The sequence below is a fragment of the Urocitellus parryii genome, chromosome 9 (assembly GCF_045843805.1).
Source record: "Urocitellus parryii isolate mUroPar1 chromosome 9, mUroPar1.hap1, whole genome shotgun sequence".
In the NCBI taxonomy this organism is placed as follows: domain Eukaryota; kingdom Metazoa; phylum Chordata; class Mammalia; order Rodentia; family Sciuridae; genus Urocitellus; species Urocitellus parryii.
This window is the reverse complement of record NC_135539.1, coordinates 126,044,902-126,064,940: the sequence shown is the minus strand read 5'-3', so window position 1 is coordinate 126,064,940 and position 20,039 is coordinate 126,044,902. Positions and strand designations below refer to the sequence as shown.

At 33.8% G+C, this 20,039-nt stretch overlaps 1 protein-coding gene across 2 annotated transcripts in view; it reads right to left on the bottom strand.

The window, feature by feature from the left end:
* Positions 1-3,410: 3,410 nt before the first annotated feature.
* The window catches only part of Brinp3 (BMP/retinoic acid inducible neural specific 3), a 342,679-nt gene continuing 326,050 nt past the window's right edge, over positions 3,411-20,039 (bottom strand). For both annotated transcript variants that reach the window (XM_077802979.1, XM_077802980.1), the window contains one exon: positions 3,411-4,527. In XM_077802979.1, the coding sequence (XP_077659105.1) occupies positions 3,411-4,527 (1,117 nt within the window). The remainder of the gene's footprint in view (positions 4,528-20,039) is intronic.

The window sequence follows — 20,039 nt, the reverse complement described above, 5'->3', positions numbered from 1 at the left end:
GTTTATTATTTAAAATTAGTTTCTTCTACTTGGTTTCTAAAACTTTTTATTTTGCTTTTGGCTGAATTTCTATATTCCCACAATATATAGTTTATGTTACTCCCATATTAAATAGTTTATTTTATTCTCAAGAAGTTTCAAATGTATTATTTTCTTCAAATGAATTAATTTATGTCTGTTATAAATGAAAAGATTTTCAACATGCATAATGATAAAATAAAAGACAAGGGGGGTTTTGTTTTTAGAAAAAGATTGTGTATGATATGTACAGTTTGTGCACAGTCCTGGTTACTTCCAAGATAGTTTTCACATGCAAATGAAAGCACAGGTTGGGGTCTGGGGAGAAAATGGATGAGATGTATTTAAAAGCAGAAGAACAAACAGTTATAACAGTTATTTTAGCTTTTTTTTTTTTAACTTACTGTGAATATTTGGATTCTGATTTAACTTGCTAAAATTCAACTTGAATCTACAGATACAGCAATGTATGCCCAAACTCTGAGGGTCATCAAAATAGGTGGAGCAGTACAAGATGTTCCTGGAGAAAAAGTATTCTCAGTACATTTTTGATCTTCAGAACTTCAAGTTCTATTGACTTTATTAAGTTCAAGATAAATTTAGAGACATGAATAGGATATGTAGAAGTCAATAATTTAAAAAAGTCAAACTCCTTATTTAAAAAGATGATTTCGTATTTAAATAAGATTGTGACAGTAAGGTAATTTTCATCGAAGTTCTTAAATTACTAAACAAAAATGCACTAACATGCTTGTGCATTTAGACCTATTTGGGAAGAATAAATGTTTATGGGTCTCATTATTCCATATGTTGATAGATACAAGTTGCATTATTTTGGATTATTTTGTTTATTGCTTACTGAACATTACTGAGTATAATATGCAAAAAATAGAAACCTTAAAATAATGTTCATGTGTTGATCATTTCTCCTTTAAATCTATATTTCATTTTAGAGTTTTCTTGGTATGTCAACATGCATTGTATTCATGTTATCTTAGATGCAGCATTCAAAGAAAGGCGCTCGTATTTCCTCTTGTCTTTCAGGGGAATCTCGTCTCAGAGATATGAAAGACTCACTGGCAGAATTCTACCAGGAGAGTTGGATATAACATAATTTCATCTCACACTATATGACCTTTGTGCCAACACTTGCTAGACACAATAAGCCCCAAGATAAAACCCTGGTTTACCCCTTTTTTACCTGTGCTGGTTGCATCTTCTTTCTTATATGCAGTCCAGGGTAGAGTGAGCTTCCCAATGAAAGTAGCATTGCTGACAATTTTTGTTAAGGACAATGAAATATTGCTTTTCAGAGTCCTTTGGCAATTGTACATCTTGTTCAGATGGTTTCTGGGTATCAGAGACTATAGACAGCTGCAAAACTCTTCTGGGAAAGGTCCTAAAGACAACTCTTGACTTTTATAGCCAAAGTCATTTGAAGCATATTGTCTATGATTGATAAGCTTGGTCATTCTGTGGATGATTATCTGTTGATCGATGCTTATTTTATTTTTCAAGTATAGTATAAGTGTGTGTATTTTACAATAGTAAATGATTTAGAGCTCAATTTATTAGGTGATTCTTGTTTCACTAAAAGTTTGACATGTAATGAAATTAAATAAGTAAGATGGTTCATTTAAAGTTCAGTGGTGTAAATGAGAAAAGGACAGACAGATTCATTCCAGAAATATCTGTTTTGGAAACTTATCTTTCAACTTCTTGGTGTGTGATCTTAGGAAATTTGACAAACTATTCTGATTCTTTGCTTTTCTCCATCAGGAAAATGAAAATAATTGTTCCTAACTTGAAGTTGACTTCAGCATGAAATGAAGAGAGTTTTTGTGATGATACCAGAAAGGTGATGAGTGTCAAATAATTATATGAAATTTCTATTGAATTACTACTAGGACAGGAAGTACACTAAAAACAAAAATTAAGCAACTAAATTAAGAAATTCAGCTGCTCAGATATTAGGTGGGAAAATGATGCTTTGCTCATGACAGATTGGATAAGTTTGTTGTCTGAACTGCTGGTTTATTTTTTAAGGTGTTTTGGAATTGGAAACAAATAGCACAAGAATCCAGAAAGTCTGTGGCATTTTTATTAGTAGTCATTTCTTTTTTCATCCATGTCATGAGTTCCTTTTGTGCCCTAAGAAATGCCTTAATGACCTGATCCAGAAAGTTGGCCTAGACAATGCATTTGTTAAATAAGAACACGTTTATAAATTATCTAGAAATAATTGAGTGATAAATGGCATAAACACATTTTACTGAAGCAGCCATGTACCTAAGAAAAAATTAAACTCTATAAAACAAAAGAATTATATATCAAACATTACATTGCAAATAATATAAAAACTCATTGTAACTTTCAGACCAAAAATATGAATTAAAATTCATTTTCTAATGAAGGGGTTTTCTTCTCAAAATATCTTTTTGTAACAGTAGCTTTTCTGTGAGGAAAAAAAATTGTCTATTTACATTTGAACTAGTTATTTGAGCATTTATTTTACACTGTTACATTACAATTTGAGAATTCTAGAAGTGCTATTTTATTGATGTTGGTAAAGTGCTGGAAAGTAGCTTTTCAGTACTTGAAATGAAAATGATTGTTCAGAGTATGCTGATTATTGTTTATCAGAATATAAAGAAAAAACGATAAAGCAAGTTGCTAAGGAAATTAAGGGTTTACTTTCTCCGTGATGTGTCTTAGAATCACACTGCTTTTCCTCTATGTTTGCCTAAATGGTTTGATATTTGCTTGGGAATTAGTTTATTTGACTATTTTGATAATAATGGTGTCTCTAGGATTGGTTTCTCAACACAGGTAGTAAACATATCACTGCCATTATGCTATGACCCATAAAATAACAACTGAATACTAAGCATTCTACCGAGTTGGGTTTTCCATAAAGTTAATTGCAAGGGACCTTCAAATGTTTCCATTAAAAAATCTTGGTGAATTCTCCCCAGGTTCTAACAAACTATATCAAAATAGAACTCATTTCATGGAAAAAAGGAATCCCACAGCACTTCTTTTTAATAACTGTTCAGCTACAAAATTTTATTGGTGTCTTTTTATGTTCCCTCTAGAGGATGTAATGCACAAAAGCATTGCCACGGAACATATAAAATTACAAATGAAATTTATTGTAAAAAGTAGAATGTCTTCTAGACTGGTCAGTATTTATTTCATTCATAAACCAAAACTGCAGTATAATATATTCATTGTCAGCAAGTTCATGTGTGTAAATTGCCATCCAATGTTATTGACTGATATAAGACAGATATTGAAAAGACAATTTAAATTTACTCTTCCAAACATAAACTGTTCCACAAAAGCACTGTAAAAACTCCTTCAAGATTTTGGGTTGTGCTTGACATTTATGGTTAACTACATAATTTGGTCGTGTCATAATCCATTGTGTTTGGCAATTTGGCATTAAACGCCTGCAGAGCAGATTGGATCCTCACCACCTCACTAGTAGACAGCTTGAGTCTATGACGAAGCAAGCAAGAGAAAAGATCTAGACGACGCTGACCAGGTGGGGAGAGTTTATTTACACGGTCTCTTATCTCTAGTAGTTGCAAAAGTGCTGAGTCCTGGGATCCCTGAGTATAGGGGTAGTCCAGCTGCAAAATCAGGTCCCGAATCGCTTCAGGGTCGAAGTGCATGCTGTAGCCAAACACTTGGATGTTGTTGATTTTCATGTAGCCCAGGTTCCGGGAAGGATCAATAAACTCCAAAGGTTCGTAGTAAATGCTCTCATTGCCATTGGGGCCATTTGACTTGATGCGACTCCTCAGGTAGATGTGTACTGTCTCAAAAAATGTCTTCCATTTGTTCCCCAGAGTCAGTGTCCAGTTATAACACTGCAGAGGGAGGTCCAACTTAGTCCGCTCCCAGTCTGGAAAGCTGTTTTCATTCACAGGCATAAACCAGCTCTCTGAGTGGCTGCCTCCAAAAGGATTGATGTAAACAGCCAACACTGGCTCCAAGGTGCTGTTTTTAGTTAGGCAAATCTGTAAAGAGAGACCCAAGATCATGTGCACCAGGCTTGACTTGTATTTGTTACTCTTCAAGGTGAGGAGCATCCGTTTCCGCCAGGAGGGGTCAAACCAGCTGTTGAGGCGCATGTCATTGCTGATAAAAATGGCATGGACTTCTATTCGTCTGTCTGTCTTTTGCAACAAGTATTTCATCTCAAGGTCTTGCAGGTCAGTCTCAAAGCCAATATAGTGATCTGTAGACTCTGCGACTTCAGGCTTGCAGAGCCCCTGGCTCAGCATGTAACCAGTATTGCAGGTGCCACAGCGGGTGCGGTTGTCAGGTGCACAGGTCAGGCAGGCCGAGGCGTCGCCCACAGTGCAGGGCAGGAATGAAGTGCAGACAACCTGGTCGTTCGGACATGTGCAGGAGTGCGTCTCTTCTGAAAAGCTGCCCAGGAGGCCATTCTCATTGCAGTAGAGAAAAGACTGGATGCGAGTAAGCCAGTAGGTTGAGGTTCTAGAAATACAAAACAAAAGGAATCTACATAAATACAAACGTGTGTGTGTGTGTGTGTGTGTGTGTGTGTGTGTGTGCATTTTAAACATGACATGACTTCTGAAGAGATTATACCGCATCTCAATGTACTTGGAAGGTGATTGTAAGTACAATAGGTTCAACATTGTTTTGAAATGATAACCAACAGCAGGAAATAAAAGTAGTGTTATCATAAAATAGCTATAGCAAAATTAGAGCATATAAATAACCGTTGTTCATTCATTCATTCTTATTTTCATAAAGCAAATGTTGCAGGAAGCATGAATATAAAATAAAAGAGAAGACACATAAACAACTTTAAATTGTCAATCAACGTACTTAGATCCTAGAGTTTTACCAACATTGAAAGAACAAGTGCGCTGAGAGGGAAAATATTATTAAAACATCTTTGATTTTACTCTTACAGGCTGCTCAAGAAAATAGTTGAAAATATCTCATTAAAAGCAACAAGCTCTTCTAATAAGGGAAAAGCATGTTAGTTTAATGTGTTTGATTTTAGTCATTAACATTTTTTTTCCTATCAGGCTAATCAGGAAGCCAATTTAACATCTCACTTTCCCTATTTTACTGAATTATTCAAACTCTTTTGGCTTATTGAAGATCTCAGTAAAATAGTGAAGGAAAAGTGGTGGCCTTGTAATCAGATAATTCCTTGTTTTTACTATGTTGCTTTTTCATACTAGCTTAATGATTATGGGAAAAGTTGCATGAATTGTACTAAATAGAGTTCTCTCATGTGAGAAATGCAAATAGTAATGTCTTCCATTTTGAATATTTGTGACAGATAAGTCAGATTCAAATTGTATGAATGTATTTAGAATTGTATGCACTGTCTGTTTCATAGTAGAAAAGCAAAAAATTGATTATATTTTTGGTATTATGCATTTCTGGTGTTAGTATTTAGTATAGTAGTTAGTATAGATATAATGCACTCAGATCTTTAAAATTTATTATATCACTACTGTTTTAAATAATTTCTATATAATGCTGTTAAAACAGGTTTTAATCTATTTATTCAATCATTAAAAACAATTAATGATATTCAAGACAGGTATTTATGTTATATGAAATTTGGATCTCTGCCCATCATCCTCTTGAAATGTCCAACACATTTTTTAATGTAAGTGCTTCCCTGTTTTATCAAATAATTTATCCTTTATTCTCTCCATACCATCTACTTATTTTACTTCATAGTGTCTTTTTCCACTTACAATCTTATATTATTCTGTACTTACCTCCTTATACTGTTTCTCTCATTAAATATAATACTCAATTTACCAGAACCCTTATGTTTTCTTTGTAGCTACATTTCAAGCACACACCAGAGTGCCAGATAATAGGCTGTTAATATTTACTAAATATTGCATAAAATGCATGGAATTAAAAAATCATGTTCAATAAGTATAATCTTAAATGAAATTTAAGCTTTAAGCAGATCATTTAATATAGCAGGGAAGTCCTGGCTTCCAAGTTGCAGGTAGTAGAGTAATACAACCTATGCTTTGATATTTGCACTAGGAAATATATACAAAATTCATCTTTGCTTAACTTCTAAGAATGCAATTTCATCTTGTAGTCCAAGAAGGAAAGAACAGGACATTAAAAAACCTCTTCTTTATTTCTCACACTGAAAATCACTGACTGACTTCCTAAATCAGTTTGATTCACTCTATGTTTTGAACATGTTCCCCAAAATTGTTATGTTGGAAATATGATCCCCAGTGTGCAATATTGGAACCTGGGACCTAACTGGAGGTGTTTGGGTCATGGGACTGCCATCCTCATGACTGAATTAATGCCATTGTTATTGGAGTAATTTTCTTATAATGGGACAAGTTCATCCCCCTATTTAGCTTTAGCTCTCTCTCACAGTCTCTTTGACTTCTGCTATTCAATGACCTCACCAGATGCTGGCCCCTGGATCTTAGGCTTCTCTGCTTCCAGAACTGTTAGTCAATAAATTTCTGTTCATTACATTTTACCAGATTGGGGTATTCTATTTTAGCAGGAAAAAGTGGACTAAAGCAATTAATTCCTAAGTTTCTCTATGTATTCTTTTAAAATAAGTTCTCTAAAAATCTCTCCCAGGAGTATGGGCAAGGTTATGGAATAACAAATATTAGAGACTTTCTGGTACTTTTTGAGCCATATGTGTATTTATAAGTATCTCTGCTACTCTTACTGTGATTCCTTATTTTTTACCCCAGAATATATGTATGAGAAACTTCCTGCTTTTAGTTTATGAAGCAGCTTGATTAATGATTTCTGTATTCAGACTCAGAATACAGAAATTCATATCACTGATTTATAATCTATATTTACTGGCTTGTTTATTCCATTTCATTCTCTTTCTCAATCAATTTCTTATCCTTCCTTCCTACCCATTTTTTTTCCTTCCTAACTTCCTTTTGGTTTTCCTCCCACTCTCCTTCTTTTTGCTTCATCTCTAGTCGTATTTCTGTCTAATATAAAGTATATAAAATATATATCCCATCTGGATTGAAAATTATATTTTCTTCCCTGAAACCAAGGCATAAAATTCTCTGAGCCAACTCATCTCTCACTGTAAGCTCTAATCATGTTTTGAAATCATAAGGACAAAACAAAAAATGAAATAAATAGACCTAAGGCTAAAGGCAGCACTCACAAAACTAGGACACGGTGGAAAGAATGGTGTGGACATTTTAGAAAAGCAATGATTTTTCCAGCCTTTAGTCTTTTTCAATCCTTTCTACGTTTCCACAGATGCATTAGTGCAGGAATATGATTCAGCTTCTTGGGTTTCAGCCTATCATCTATGAATACTGATTACTCAGCACACAGTTAAACCCTGGTCCCCAGAATGGAAAAGTTGGCATGCAGATTTTCTTGCTGCTTCTTGTCCTTTTCCCCTTACTACCTATCTTTTGACCATTTTACTGTATTTCACAATGTAGGAATAGATTGTTCAAGAAAAAAAAAATCAATAATCTGTCTTTTCTTCATTCTTGGTAAAATCTTAGTGCAAGCAGTAGTCAAAAATATTGATAAGCAAGTGTTAAGATTGTATAATGGATTTTTCACTTACCCAAAGTTCACATAGTTAATTTTTTTCCTATACAAAGTCAAATTTAGCTATTCTTATTTTATTTTGTAACTTTAAAGGTTTTTGGAGAGAAAAGTCTTCAAAATTTTCAGTTAGGTTGTATTTTTTCAATTTCCATTAACTTTTTAATATTAAAACAAATAAATAACATTGCATTTTATTGGCATATACATATATCATGTGTGTGATATGTACGTGTCTGTGCATGATCTGCATGCACATGTGTGACCCATGCATGCATATCTTGTGGATGTCATGCACATAAGTACATGTGTATGGTATGTGCATGTGCTCATTTGTACGTGTGTGGTTTGTGCATGTGTGTCGGGTGTCTCACCTTGATTCAGACAGATTGTTGAAGATCTACTAGGGCTAAGAATTGAGAATGCAGTTCTGAATGATAAACTGTAAAGTGAATGAGGACAGGCAGGTATTTTTGTTTGCTTGCTTTTTATTGAACATGTGGCATTGTTCTAGACATTTACTTAACAGCGCTTCATAGAATAAAGGAAGGAGTAAGGGAAGGGAAAAGGGAGAAAAAGAGGGAGTAAGTTTATGGGAGGGCAAAAAACATTATGGTTAACGAAATATGCATTATGGAATAACAGAAGAAAAAATCAGAATAATTCAAGACTTAAAGAAAAGCAATTGATATGATACATGCTACGGACCAATGAAAGGTTAAAGAAATCCTTTACCTATTAGGAAGAGAGTTTGCATTTTGTAAATAATTTCTTGAAAGCATTTTAGGGGCTATAATTACAAAGAAGGAAAACACTTTCCTGAGTTAATCTAAAATTAATTTGGAAAAAATCATTAGCTAAAATGTCAATAGCATTTAAATCATCAAGGAATCATGTTGCATATTATTTTGAGAAGTTAGAGGAGTGGGTAGTCCCAGTGTCTCTGTTTAACTTATAATAGTCTCTATGTGTTATAAGATCTGCTCTTCTCTATGTGATACATATTTTGTAAGCATCAAAAAAGTATTAGACTGGAAGTCTGCATGCCTTATTCCCAAAGCCAATACCATATCCTCTGAACTGGACAAGTGCTTAAGTCTCTTTAACCTTCAGTAAATCTTTTGGAGTTCAGACAAATGTAGGTTCAAATTTTGATTCTGAATAACACTGGGTGGGGGGGAATACACACGTGCGCGCGCGCGCGCGCGCACACACACACACACAAAAGGGCTTGATGTGTTTATCTGTGAGTTCACTTGATATGATGGTAGTATGCAAAGATGTAACATATTGTATTATCCACTATTTGATGTTATAGGAAAACACCTGGCACAGCCTAACTCTATGAAGTAAAGAGGTTTATTTAGCTCAAAAGTTTGGAGACTCAAAGTCTAAGGAGCATAGTGCAGGCTTGGGTAAGGACCCCATTGCAAAAGCATTATGTTTCAAATCAGGAAGCAGAGAGATCTGGGTGAATACAGGCTTGTTCCTTATATAAAAACTCTTGAGAGAACTAAGAGAGTCCATGAGAAAATATTGTTATCCTTTTCAAGGGAAACAGCCCTAATGATGAAAGGACCCCCCAGTAGACCCCATGACTTAAAGGTCCACACCATCTTTCAATAGCCTAGGGACCAACCTTCTAACACATGGACCATTGCAGGACACCCAAATTCAAGTCATAGAACATAAATCTATGAATCTCACAGTTGGTTGCTGTTTCTTATGAAACAATATGCATGAAATGCTTGTCTTAAAATTTTTCTGTTATTAAGAATATCATGATATAGTCTTATACTTTTAGTTTAATATATCAGGTGTGAGTATTGAATCAGATTTCTGTGCACTACCCCAGATATATTTGAAGAATTTCTAGGACCAGGAATGTCTTGTTAAAATGCACAGCTCTAGAAGCTATGTACACACAGATATTACAAGGTTCCTATGTATGTAACAACCCAAAACTGCCAGTTGGCTATCCTTCAATACCATGTAGACATTAAAATGGAACAACTTGTTCAGAGAAAGTAAAGTTGAAATTTCTGTAGAGAAGGAGACAGCAGTGTTCTACTTTTAATTTACATGCATTGGAGTCTGTAGCCACTATGTACAATAAAATTTGCAAACTTTACACTGAAAACTTTTGGTATGTATACACACAAGAAAAATAAAGCAAACACTAAAGCCTGGCTTTAAAAAATAATTTCTGATACTTTCCAGTAGCATTAATTTATCATCTAGTGCACATCACTCTGTGGGCCAGACACTCTGTATTCATTTTATTTAAAAAGTTCTCAAAGGAGTTTAAAAATTTGAAACCCAGTTTAAAATGTGAAAACCACTGAGACTCATAAGTTTTAATAATTCAGTGACATATCTCTTAAGCACTAAAGACAAACTCAAAGAAGCCAATGTAAATATTATTTTTTAAAAATTTTAAAAATATTATTTAAAAAAATTTTAAAAATATTATTTTTTAAAAGTGTTGAAAGTGTTGTTCCACTAGATAGAGAAGAAAGGCACCTAAGAAATGACCTCAGGGAAAATATACATTTATTTTCATAGCATGACAACATTTAAAATAAAGTAACTTCTATTTGTGATATAATGGTTAGATTTTTGAACCATAATAGGGTATATATGCTGTCAACAATTTTCTCAGGAGCCAAAGTGTCAACTTTAAATCTTGTTTCATTTATCTCATCTGAAAAGTGGGAATAAAATATCTCACAAGGCTGTTTTAAAAATTAAGGCACAATTGCAAGTAAAGCACTTAAAAAGTACCTATGCACAGAATAAACAGGCAATAAATGTAAATTCTTATTCTTATTATTATCATTGTTATTGCTCCTGTCATCTCTTAAAGAACTGTCATTGTAGACAGTTTCTTTTTTATAACTGATTTTTCTTCCCAGAGGATGAATCATTTCATTTTCTCTTCAAGAACTCATGTGTGTATACATGATATTACATCATGTCCCTGCATTTCACCTTTATCAAAATAGACACCATTTTGATAACCTGATTGAGACTATTTAAAAGTACAAGTGTGGCCTCTTTGTGATAGTTTTGAAGGACTCCTGTATCTGCAAAAACAATATTTTTCAAATTCAGAATGTATATTCTAGATGCTGTTTGCACCAAAGTATTAGAACATATGTTGATACAAAAAAATTACTTCATCTCACAGTTAAATCCTCTCTGAGCACTAATAATCGTATTTCAAAGGCCCCTTATTCCAACCTTCTAATCCTTTATTGCTTTCCAAATCTGTGCTTCCAAATTTTTAAACCTAAACAATATAAATTCAGTATCTTTTTGAAGTAAAGGATTATTCTTTTGGGTTGGCCATTTCATTTTAGCTTTCATAGATTTGTTCTTCTCAGACCCTAATACTTTAAACTAAATATAAATTTGGGGGATTAAGCAACCATAGCCATTTAAACAATCATAAGCTGATTATTAGCTCAGTCACCAACAGATAAAACCAAGTAATACTCTGTCACTCTCCCTTCTCTGACTCTGCTTCTCTGGCCATCTCAGTCTTGGCAACGTGATCTGGGCCTCATGTTGACACTCTTGACACAGCACAGTTCCACTCTCGTAAATAATTTTACACCCATGAGAGAAAAAAACATTCTCTTTCAAAGTACCCTGGACTGTGAGTCTCCCAGGGAAGTGCACACATAAACACACACACACACACAGTTGCACACGTTTTAATTGAGCTTTTTCAAATGCGCAGTAATATTACAAGCATTATTTCATTATATCCTCACACTCTCTCACTACTCCTTGATATAAGGGTGCCTATTACCCCAATTTATAGATAATGTCATAAGTCAGAAAATAATTACAAAATAAATTGCCCCAGATCAAAGAGCTAGTAAGTTCCAGAACATAAAATATATTCCTGGTATGTATTATCCAGAATCACAACTTCTTATCATTGTAAACACACACATTCCAAATAATTTGTTAATTCATTTGGTAGAATGGTGTTCATAGAAAAATCTTACTTCTAAAGATGCATTTAAAAATATAGTTCAAGACAAACCAATTAGATATGTCTTTCTTCTCCTTGCAAAGTATGAACTAAACAGATGGACGTTCAGTATCAGATATGAAAGGCACATAAACATAAACCAATTATTTTACTGTAAGCACATAAAATGTTCCCCAAATATCTTCAATTAGAGTTCACCTTTAGTTCTCTTCCAAATATCATCATATTGGAGTATTTTCCACTACATCACTTTAAATATTAAGATAAAAAAGTTTAAAAAGTATTCTGATGTGTAATTTCAGGCTGTTAAACAGTCAGTGTAAATGAGAAATATTGACACAAATGCAAATAATGTTAAATAATATATAATATCAAATCATCTAATCTCACATTATACAGCCTGTGAGGAAAACGATGTATGTTTACTTCACAAGTTTACAATCATAAAATATGTAAACCAGTTAATAGCAGTGTCTATTTATGTAACTGATAAGGCTCTTTGTTACAGTCTTTTCAACCTCCGTAAGGCACTGTGCATTATGTATCTAAATTTGAAAATATAAACAATAAAATCTAGGATTCTTTCAATATTACTCATGAAGAAGTTATTTTATTTCATCCTTCACAGATTGTTCTGCATTTAAAGAATGAATTACTGACACAAATAAAAATATAGATGAATATCAAAAACAAGAACAAGATACAAAAGGGTATGAACTGTATAAAACTATTTTTATGAAGCTGATGAAGATGCAAAATGTAAACTTATGGTGGAAAGAATATTGCCTGTGGGTATGAACGTTGTAATTGGTCATGAGCAAACTCCTGGGGTAATGAAATGATCCTATCTTGATTATGGTCATGGTATGTGGGTGTATCAGTTGTCACAATCAAGAATTGTTCATTTCAATAGATATTTATTTTTCAAAATCTAAAAGTCTGATTCTAAACTTTCTAAGGAATATAGTAAATTGAATTTTAAATGGAATAGTAAATGAAAAATAAAAGTAAAAATTCATGAAAAAGAAATAAATAACATTTAAAAAAAATGAAAGGATAGATACATGCCCTACTAGGTATATAGCCTTGATATATCAACATGTGGATAAAACCAAAAGCAAATTAAAAATAAAACAAAACATCCTCAAACCACAAAATTGAATGCAAAACCTAGAAATAGAACCACATATATAATGTATGACAAGCTGACAATTCAAAAAAGTAAGGCAAAAAATATAAGTTTTTGTGTTTATATGTATTTGAGGGATAAGAAAGATAAGAATTTCTGTAATCTAATAAAAGTGGTTTAACTATCCGCCAGAAAATACTTCCAGATGACTTCACACAATGAATAGTTAGCACTTACTTTTATATTAGGTGAAGAAAATTTTTAAATAATGTAATTGAAGGATTTATCTGAGCTGCCTGAGACAAAGCACAACTGAGCTCTGATTTGGGTTAATTCTTCCAGTATGTGGAGAGAGTGGGAATGGACCTTGTACAATAACAGACCACAGTCTTATTTTTGTAGCTGTTTTCTTATGAAAAGGAGAGGTGGGGAAACTGGGACAATATCACTGGCTTTGAATAAAAGGAAAACCCTATACAGTAGCTAGTAATTAAAGGAGAAGCTGTAATTTGTCACAGGGCTGACTTCTACCTTGCTATGCTGTGGAACACAGATTTGAACAGGTATACTAGTACAAAATGGTTCATGAGTCTTCTGAAGAGATATGGCCAGTTTAAACAAAAGTCAAGTAGTAAAGAGAGTGACTATCATATGCTGGGATACATGGGAGAAACACAGAGGAAGGAAGGGGCTCAGGAATGATAAAATGATGAGAGTGAGTGTTTGGGGATGGTTTGCGCCAAAGTTGAAGAAAAATCTGTTGTGATTCATTGATAGTATTCTTGCATTTATTAAAATGTGTTACACAAATATACAATAATATTCTGGCAATAAAAATCTTAAGTTTTGTAACAATTTAGTATTTGCTTCATTCCAAGCCACTCAATTAATACAACTTTAAATATATATATTAGGAACCCTCCCCACCCCCAAGTAGAAGAGAAATGTTTAGGGGTAATATCTAAAAACAGTGTACAAATGTTTTTTCCTGCTCTTTTAATTGCAGGATAGTCCATGAATAGCATTGTACTATCATCTATTTTAGTCAAATTTGAATAGATCTTATATTTGTTTTCAGAGAAATTAGAATCCCATACTCTCCTAAAATTATGCATGAAATGAGGTGCTAGCATTTTGAATGATGTCATTACCCAGCTCTAACGTTCCTGGAATAGACTAACATAGAAAATCCTGGACTTCTCTTGTGACTCTAAACACAGTCTCAAGTGTTCATTCTTTCATTAAGATTTCATTTTATAATCTTTTCTCTATCTGACCTCATCTAGCCTCTCATTTCCATTCCTTCCCATAAACAATGGGAAGTCTGCCAATATATCTCCAGCTCAGGTCTCCTTCTTGAGATCCCAAAATTGCATTACAGACTACTGATGCACAGAATATTCCATATGTATCTCAAATTCAGTGGGTCTCAAGTAAATGATTTTACCCCTCTTTACTTCTTCTATATTGCTCATAACCCTGTTGCAGTCACAATGTTAAATACAGATATTTATGGTAGAGAACTCAATATGTGCTGTCCAATTTTGTTCCTTTTTTCTAATCAATACAAGTAAGAAGAAAGGAGTAAGGAGAAGTAGTTGGGTCACTGGGGACAGACCTTTGGGATTTATAATTTGTCACTAGTGAGCAGAGTTTTATCTCCACCTCCTGATTACGGTATCTGAGCTGATTCCCTCTACCACAACCTTCCACCCTGATGTTCTGCCCCATGTTGGGCCCAGAGCCATGCAACCAGCCAACCATGGACTGAACCTCTGAAACTATGAGGCAAATAAATGTTTCCTCCTCTAAGTTATTCTTTTCAGTTCTTTTGGTCATAGCAAAGCAAAAGCTAAGTAGAGCATGAGGGTAACCACTTGATCCTGATCAAGACAAAAAATTATAAATATAATTTCCTGTGGAAGTCAGCAGCATTTATTAAGAGTGCAAGAAGATGACCAGCCCAGGCAAACCTCAGGAAATGCTAGGCAGCACATACCTGAGAAATGGTAAAAAGCCTGTAATTGAGAACTGCAAGAATATATAAGCTCGTTCATGTACAGCATTCAGGATGGAATGCTGAGTGTTGGGAAAAAAGCTCTGAAAATACTGAGAAGAAATATTTTTATTTGAATATAATAGGAATTGCTTAAACGGGCCATTGTTGACTTAGGCCAAATTTTTTTAAATATTAGATGAAAAATTAAAAATGTCCACCTCTATACAACAACAACCAAAAAATCACAACTGTATTTTCTCTGAACTTGAGAACATCAATAAATTTGAAACCCCTTTAGAATTTTTATACCTCTGTACTACTTTCTAGTTTATGCAATTTCCACTTTCAGCTGTCTATTTTTAAATGTATTTAAAGTGTTGCCACTACAAAGCATTTCCTGAATTACCTAAGGAGGATTAAGCGTTTCCTCTGTGCTCAACTTGCAATTTGTACCCATTAAAATAAAACCTAATGCTTTAATTACTTGTTTTAATATTTCTCTTGCCAAATTCTAAAACTCTGATGTGATCATATTTGTTTTCCTAGTATCTATAAATATTAGTCATTGCACATGTTTCCCAGTGGGGGGAAATGAGTGGAAGTGATGACGTAAGTGCATGATTATTACATTTTCCCCAGTGAACTGGTAGATAGGAATCAGGTTACTCAGTATTACAAATTTTCTACATGCTGTGTGAATTATCGTCAGTGGGAGGGATTATAAACCAATCCTAATATAGATTCTGGGGAATGACAAAAAGATGTACTTCCATAGATAAATGGGAAGAGTTTTGGGATGTACTTAAAGCACTGGAATTTAATCTCAGTTTAACATTTGGAATAGGGTGTAGAAGTAAAATGATTGGGTTATGAGAACTGAAAGCTAATCAGTCCATTGTAATTTGGATGGACTAACTGTGGGTCACTGGGAATATACCTGGAAGGGTTCATCTTCCAGGTGGCCCCTTTCCTTCTCTCTGCTACCTGGCTGCCACAAATGGAGAAGCACTGCTCCACCAGACCCTTGCACATGATGTTCTGCCTTATCTTGGGCTCAGAGCAATCAGTGAGTTCATCGCACCATGGACTAAACCTCTGAAACTGTGAGTCAAATTAAACTTTTACTTCTCTAATTTGTTCTGATCAGGTATTTTGAAACCAGTGATGAAAAGCTGACTCACACATAAAGGAATACATTCATATATTCAAAAGTAATAATACACATTAAGGATCATTCCCTTTGTCTTTTTATTCATAATTATTCATGCTATTATGTGGTCTAACTCCATATCCAGTCAGAAATTCTATCTAACACCCTGGTGTCTGTCCACTGACTGTCCCAAAATCATCTTCAATAACTGCCCCTTGTACTTTTATTTTACACTCATCCATGTTAGATTTCATGACTCATAATCATAGTACTTTCACATATATTTTCAACTTCCTGTTTTAATTTGAGAAAAGTATAACGCTAATTAAACCCAAATCTTGGCCAACTCCATGGCCAAACATGAAACAGCTAAAAATGAATGTAAGAAAACACGATCCCATGTTGATTGGACTCACAAACCTCAAGAGGTGTTTTAGTGTTAGTTTACTTGTTAGTTCTCTTGTTCTCCATTCATTTTGGTCTCCCCATCTACAGAATGAGTATTTTACACACAATTAATTCTCATACAGCCACACTTCATCACTTCCAACTGAGTTAAATTTACTTCTGATTTAACCAAGCAAAAAGGACAATTAGAAGTAAATTTCTTTTTTCCTCTACTAGTAAAACTACCAAACTTTCTTTTTCTAAACTATATGCATAGTCTAACTTAACAAATTCCTGATCTCTTCATATCAACCTTGCATTGATTTCCATCTTCCAATGCCTTCTCAGGATTTTACTGCTGTTACAATTCCCTTTCCCTAACCATCTTAGAATTTCTCTCTGCATTATAGTCTGTTACATGGGAGCATCCTTAAAGGTACCCTTCTTTAATTGAAAGTCATCTTCCAGGTATCATTTAATTTTTCTTTTCACTTTTCCTAGAAAAATTCATCAAAAGTATTATATATTCCCACAGGCTTGCTTTCCTCCCTAGTTTATTATAAAAATGTCTTGGCTGAACTTCAGTGTTACCAACATCTCAGCAATAATTGACCTCAACAAAACTAACATTTTGGCAGAGCTGCTTACTTTCTTCTTGAAATATTCCCTTCATTTGGCTTCTTGGACAATATGCTCTTAGTATTTTCCCCATCAACTCATCTCTCACTGACAGTCCTAAATTAGTCTCTTTTGTTAGAGCGTCTCCTACTCTCTAACTTCTAAAATTTTAAGTTTCTTATAGACATATTATGTAGTACTTCTTCATGTGCTATCCAACCAATTAGACTCAAGCTCATTATTTAACTACAAGCTAATAATACATGCTGAACATGACCAAATTTTTAATGTTATTATATTTTTATATATTTATTTTATTTATATGTTTTTATTTGGTGCTGAGGATCAAATTCAGTGCATCACACATGCTAGGCAAGCACTCCACCACTGAGCTATAACCATAGCCCCATAAACTGTTTCTTTATAAAATTTTGTAAAACAACCATAGTGCTTGATTTGAAATCAGACTTGTTTATCTTGTGTGTGTAAGTGTGTGTGCACAATTTGTGGACAGAATATTAAATGTAAATAGTAAAGATTCCAAATTACTTTCTTTGTACCCTTTTCCCTCATAAAATACAGTGTGCTTCATGTGAGGCCCTAGGTTCGATCCTCAGCACCACATAAAAATAAATAAATAAAAATAAATAGAGAAAAACAATGTGCTTGTCTCTCATCAAAACCTTAAAGCCAATATCTACTTTACTGGTTATTAATTAGCAATATAGGGGCAAATTAAATTGCACCATGGGTAATCTATCTTTCAAATCCAAAGAGTGGGATATTTTACAAAACCAATGTCATTTCTTCAAAATATCCAGTGGCATCAGAAGAAAAAGAGATGGACTGAAAATTCTTATGGGATATAACTACTAGTGAAATGAATCTCTTTGGATACTGGACTTTAAGAATTAAAAAGAATTTTTTAGACTACCAGGGAATAGTTAATATTGCCTGGGTTAATAAGATATGGTTAATTATATTGTGGGATAATACTTACTGTGATTGCATAAGGTAATAGTTATGGTTTGGATATGAGGTATACCCAAAAGCTCACGTGTGAGACAATGTAAGAAGTTTTGGAGGAGAAATGATTGGGTCATTGTCTTAACCCAATCAGTAGATTGATCTCTGATGGGATTAACTGAGTAGTGACTGGAGGCAGCTGAGGTGAGGCTGCAGGAAGGGATTCATGGGGGGCATGGCTATGGGGTATATATCTGTATCTGATCATCCTGTGAGCTGGTTCCCTCTGCCACACTTTCTGCCATGATGTCCTGCCTCATCTGGAGCCCTGAGGAATGAACTGAGACCTCTGAAACAGTGAGCTCTCAAATTAAACTTTTCCGCCCTTAAAATTGTTCTGATTGGGTCCATTAGTCAGATCAGCGAAAAAGCTGACTAAACAATAATGTTCTTGTAGCATCTTAATTTCTGAAATACACACAGAATTTTACACAAACAACTACAAAAAAGAATTTTGTTTCAAAACATCCTTCCCTCTAAAAAAGTGGAAAGGGTAGATTAAACATGTTTAAGAATGAGGGTAGTGGTTGATTCTAGCTAATTAACACCTGGGGCATCTGGTGAAAACTCTTTAAGTGTGTTTGAAAATTTCACAGGAAAAGTTGTTAATTAAAAATGATTGAATATGGTCTCTTGAAGATTAGCTCATGTCTTTTAAATTTTTCAACAATTATTTCTAGAGGAGGAACTTAATACTTGCTCAATTGCATGTATTGAAACATTGTGTTGTTATATGCATATTTTCAATTACCCTGACACAAGATTCCTATACAAATTTATTAAACCCAAGTGTTGAAGAATTCATACTGCAACTGTTAAATCTTTAACAAGATTCGTGTTAAATTATTTCTTTGGTAATAACAATGAGAAAACTGTAACATGGAACAACTACATTATTTTTTTTAAAAAATAGGCATTTTTTTATACACCGCAAAGGCATTATACTAGAAGGTCAACTATATTTTGCATAAAGTAGTAGTTTAAGTACGAAAAGTATTGGCAATTGCTCCCTTTTTACCAACTGTAAACAAATTTAAACACATAATAGTCTTTTTTAAATTTGAGAATAAATGTTAAGATTATAGTATTCCTATGACCAAAGACCTACTTTCTTACAGTCATTAAAAAAAAAAACGTGGAATTTGTATTTTTGTGCAGAAATTTCAGGAAACGTGCAACATTCAAATTCATTAAGCAAAAGAGAACATGATGTAATCAAAAGTATTTCATATGCAAATAGCCGAATATTTTGTAGCTTCAACTCATCCTTCGATTTCTCTTCAGGTAACTCCTTCATAAGTAAAAATTCATTTATCTCACTTGATTTTTGAATCAGAACATCTATTAAGAGAAGTAATGCAAATGTGTTCTTTTGAAATTGTATTTAGTCCCTTCAGAATGTTATGTTTATACCAACCGCTGACATTGCAAGAACACTTGAGGACACTTTACCCCAGGGTGGATATCAAGTTACATAGTAGTCATGCTACTTTAAATCTAATTTTCCAAACAAATTGCAGAAAGGACAGCAGGTGTTTTTGTCTAACCCTATTGGTTATGATTAGAGATATTACAAAACTATGAAAATTAATGTTGACATACCACTTTGAAAGCTCATTTTCTTGTGTGTGTGACATGCCATAGCATATCTGAAATGTGTGTATTCCCTCTTGCCAGAATAACACATTTTTTTTTTTTTTTGTCAGAGCCTTTGGTTCTAAAAGCAGATGCTGTCTACTTCAATCAATTTTCAGTTATTAATGGTAGCTTTTAACTACATTTGTGAATGGCAGATACTTTCAATTAGTATTTTTCCAGAGCTACATGACATTTATTCTGAGGAGGAATTTAAGGCTGCCAAAATCTATTGTTGCATAAGATCATTTAGATAAAAATTACCAAGTATAAACAGCCCTATACTCAGCTTTTGAGATCAACTTCATTTGTCCTCTGATTTTACACTACACAAGAAACGGTGAAGGTAACTATCCTTAATGGCATGGATTAAAAATAGAATTAGAATGAATTAACAACACTACCATGCATAGTGAAGCTTCCCCAATGGCTGACAAATTGTGAGCCAGCACATTTGCTTGCTTTCTCAGGTGAT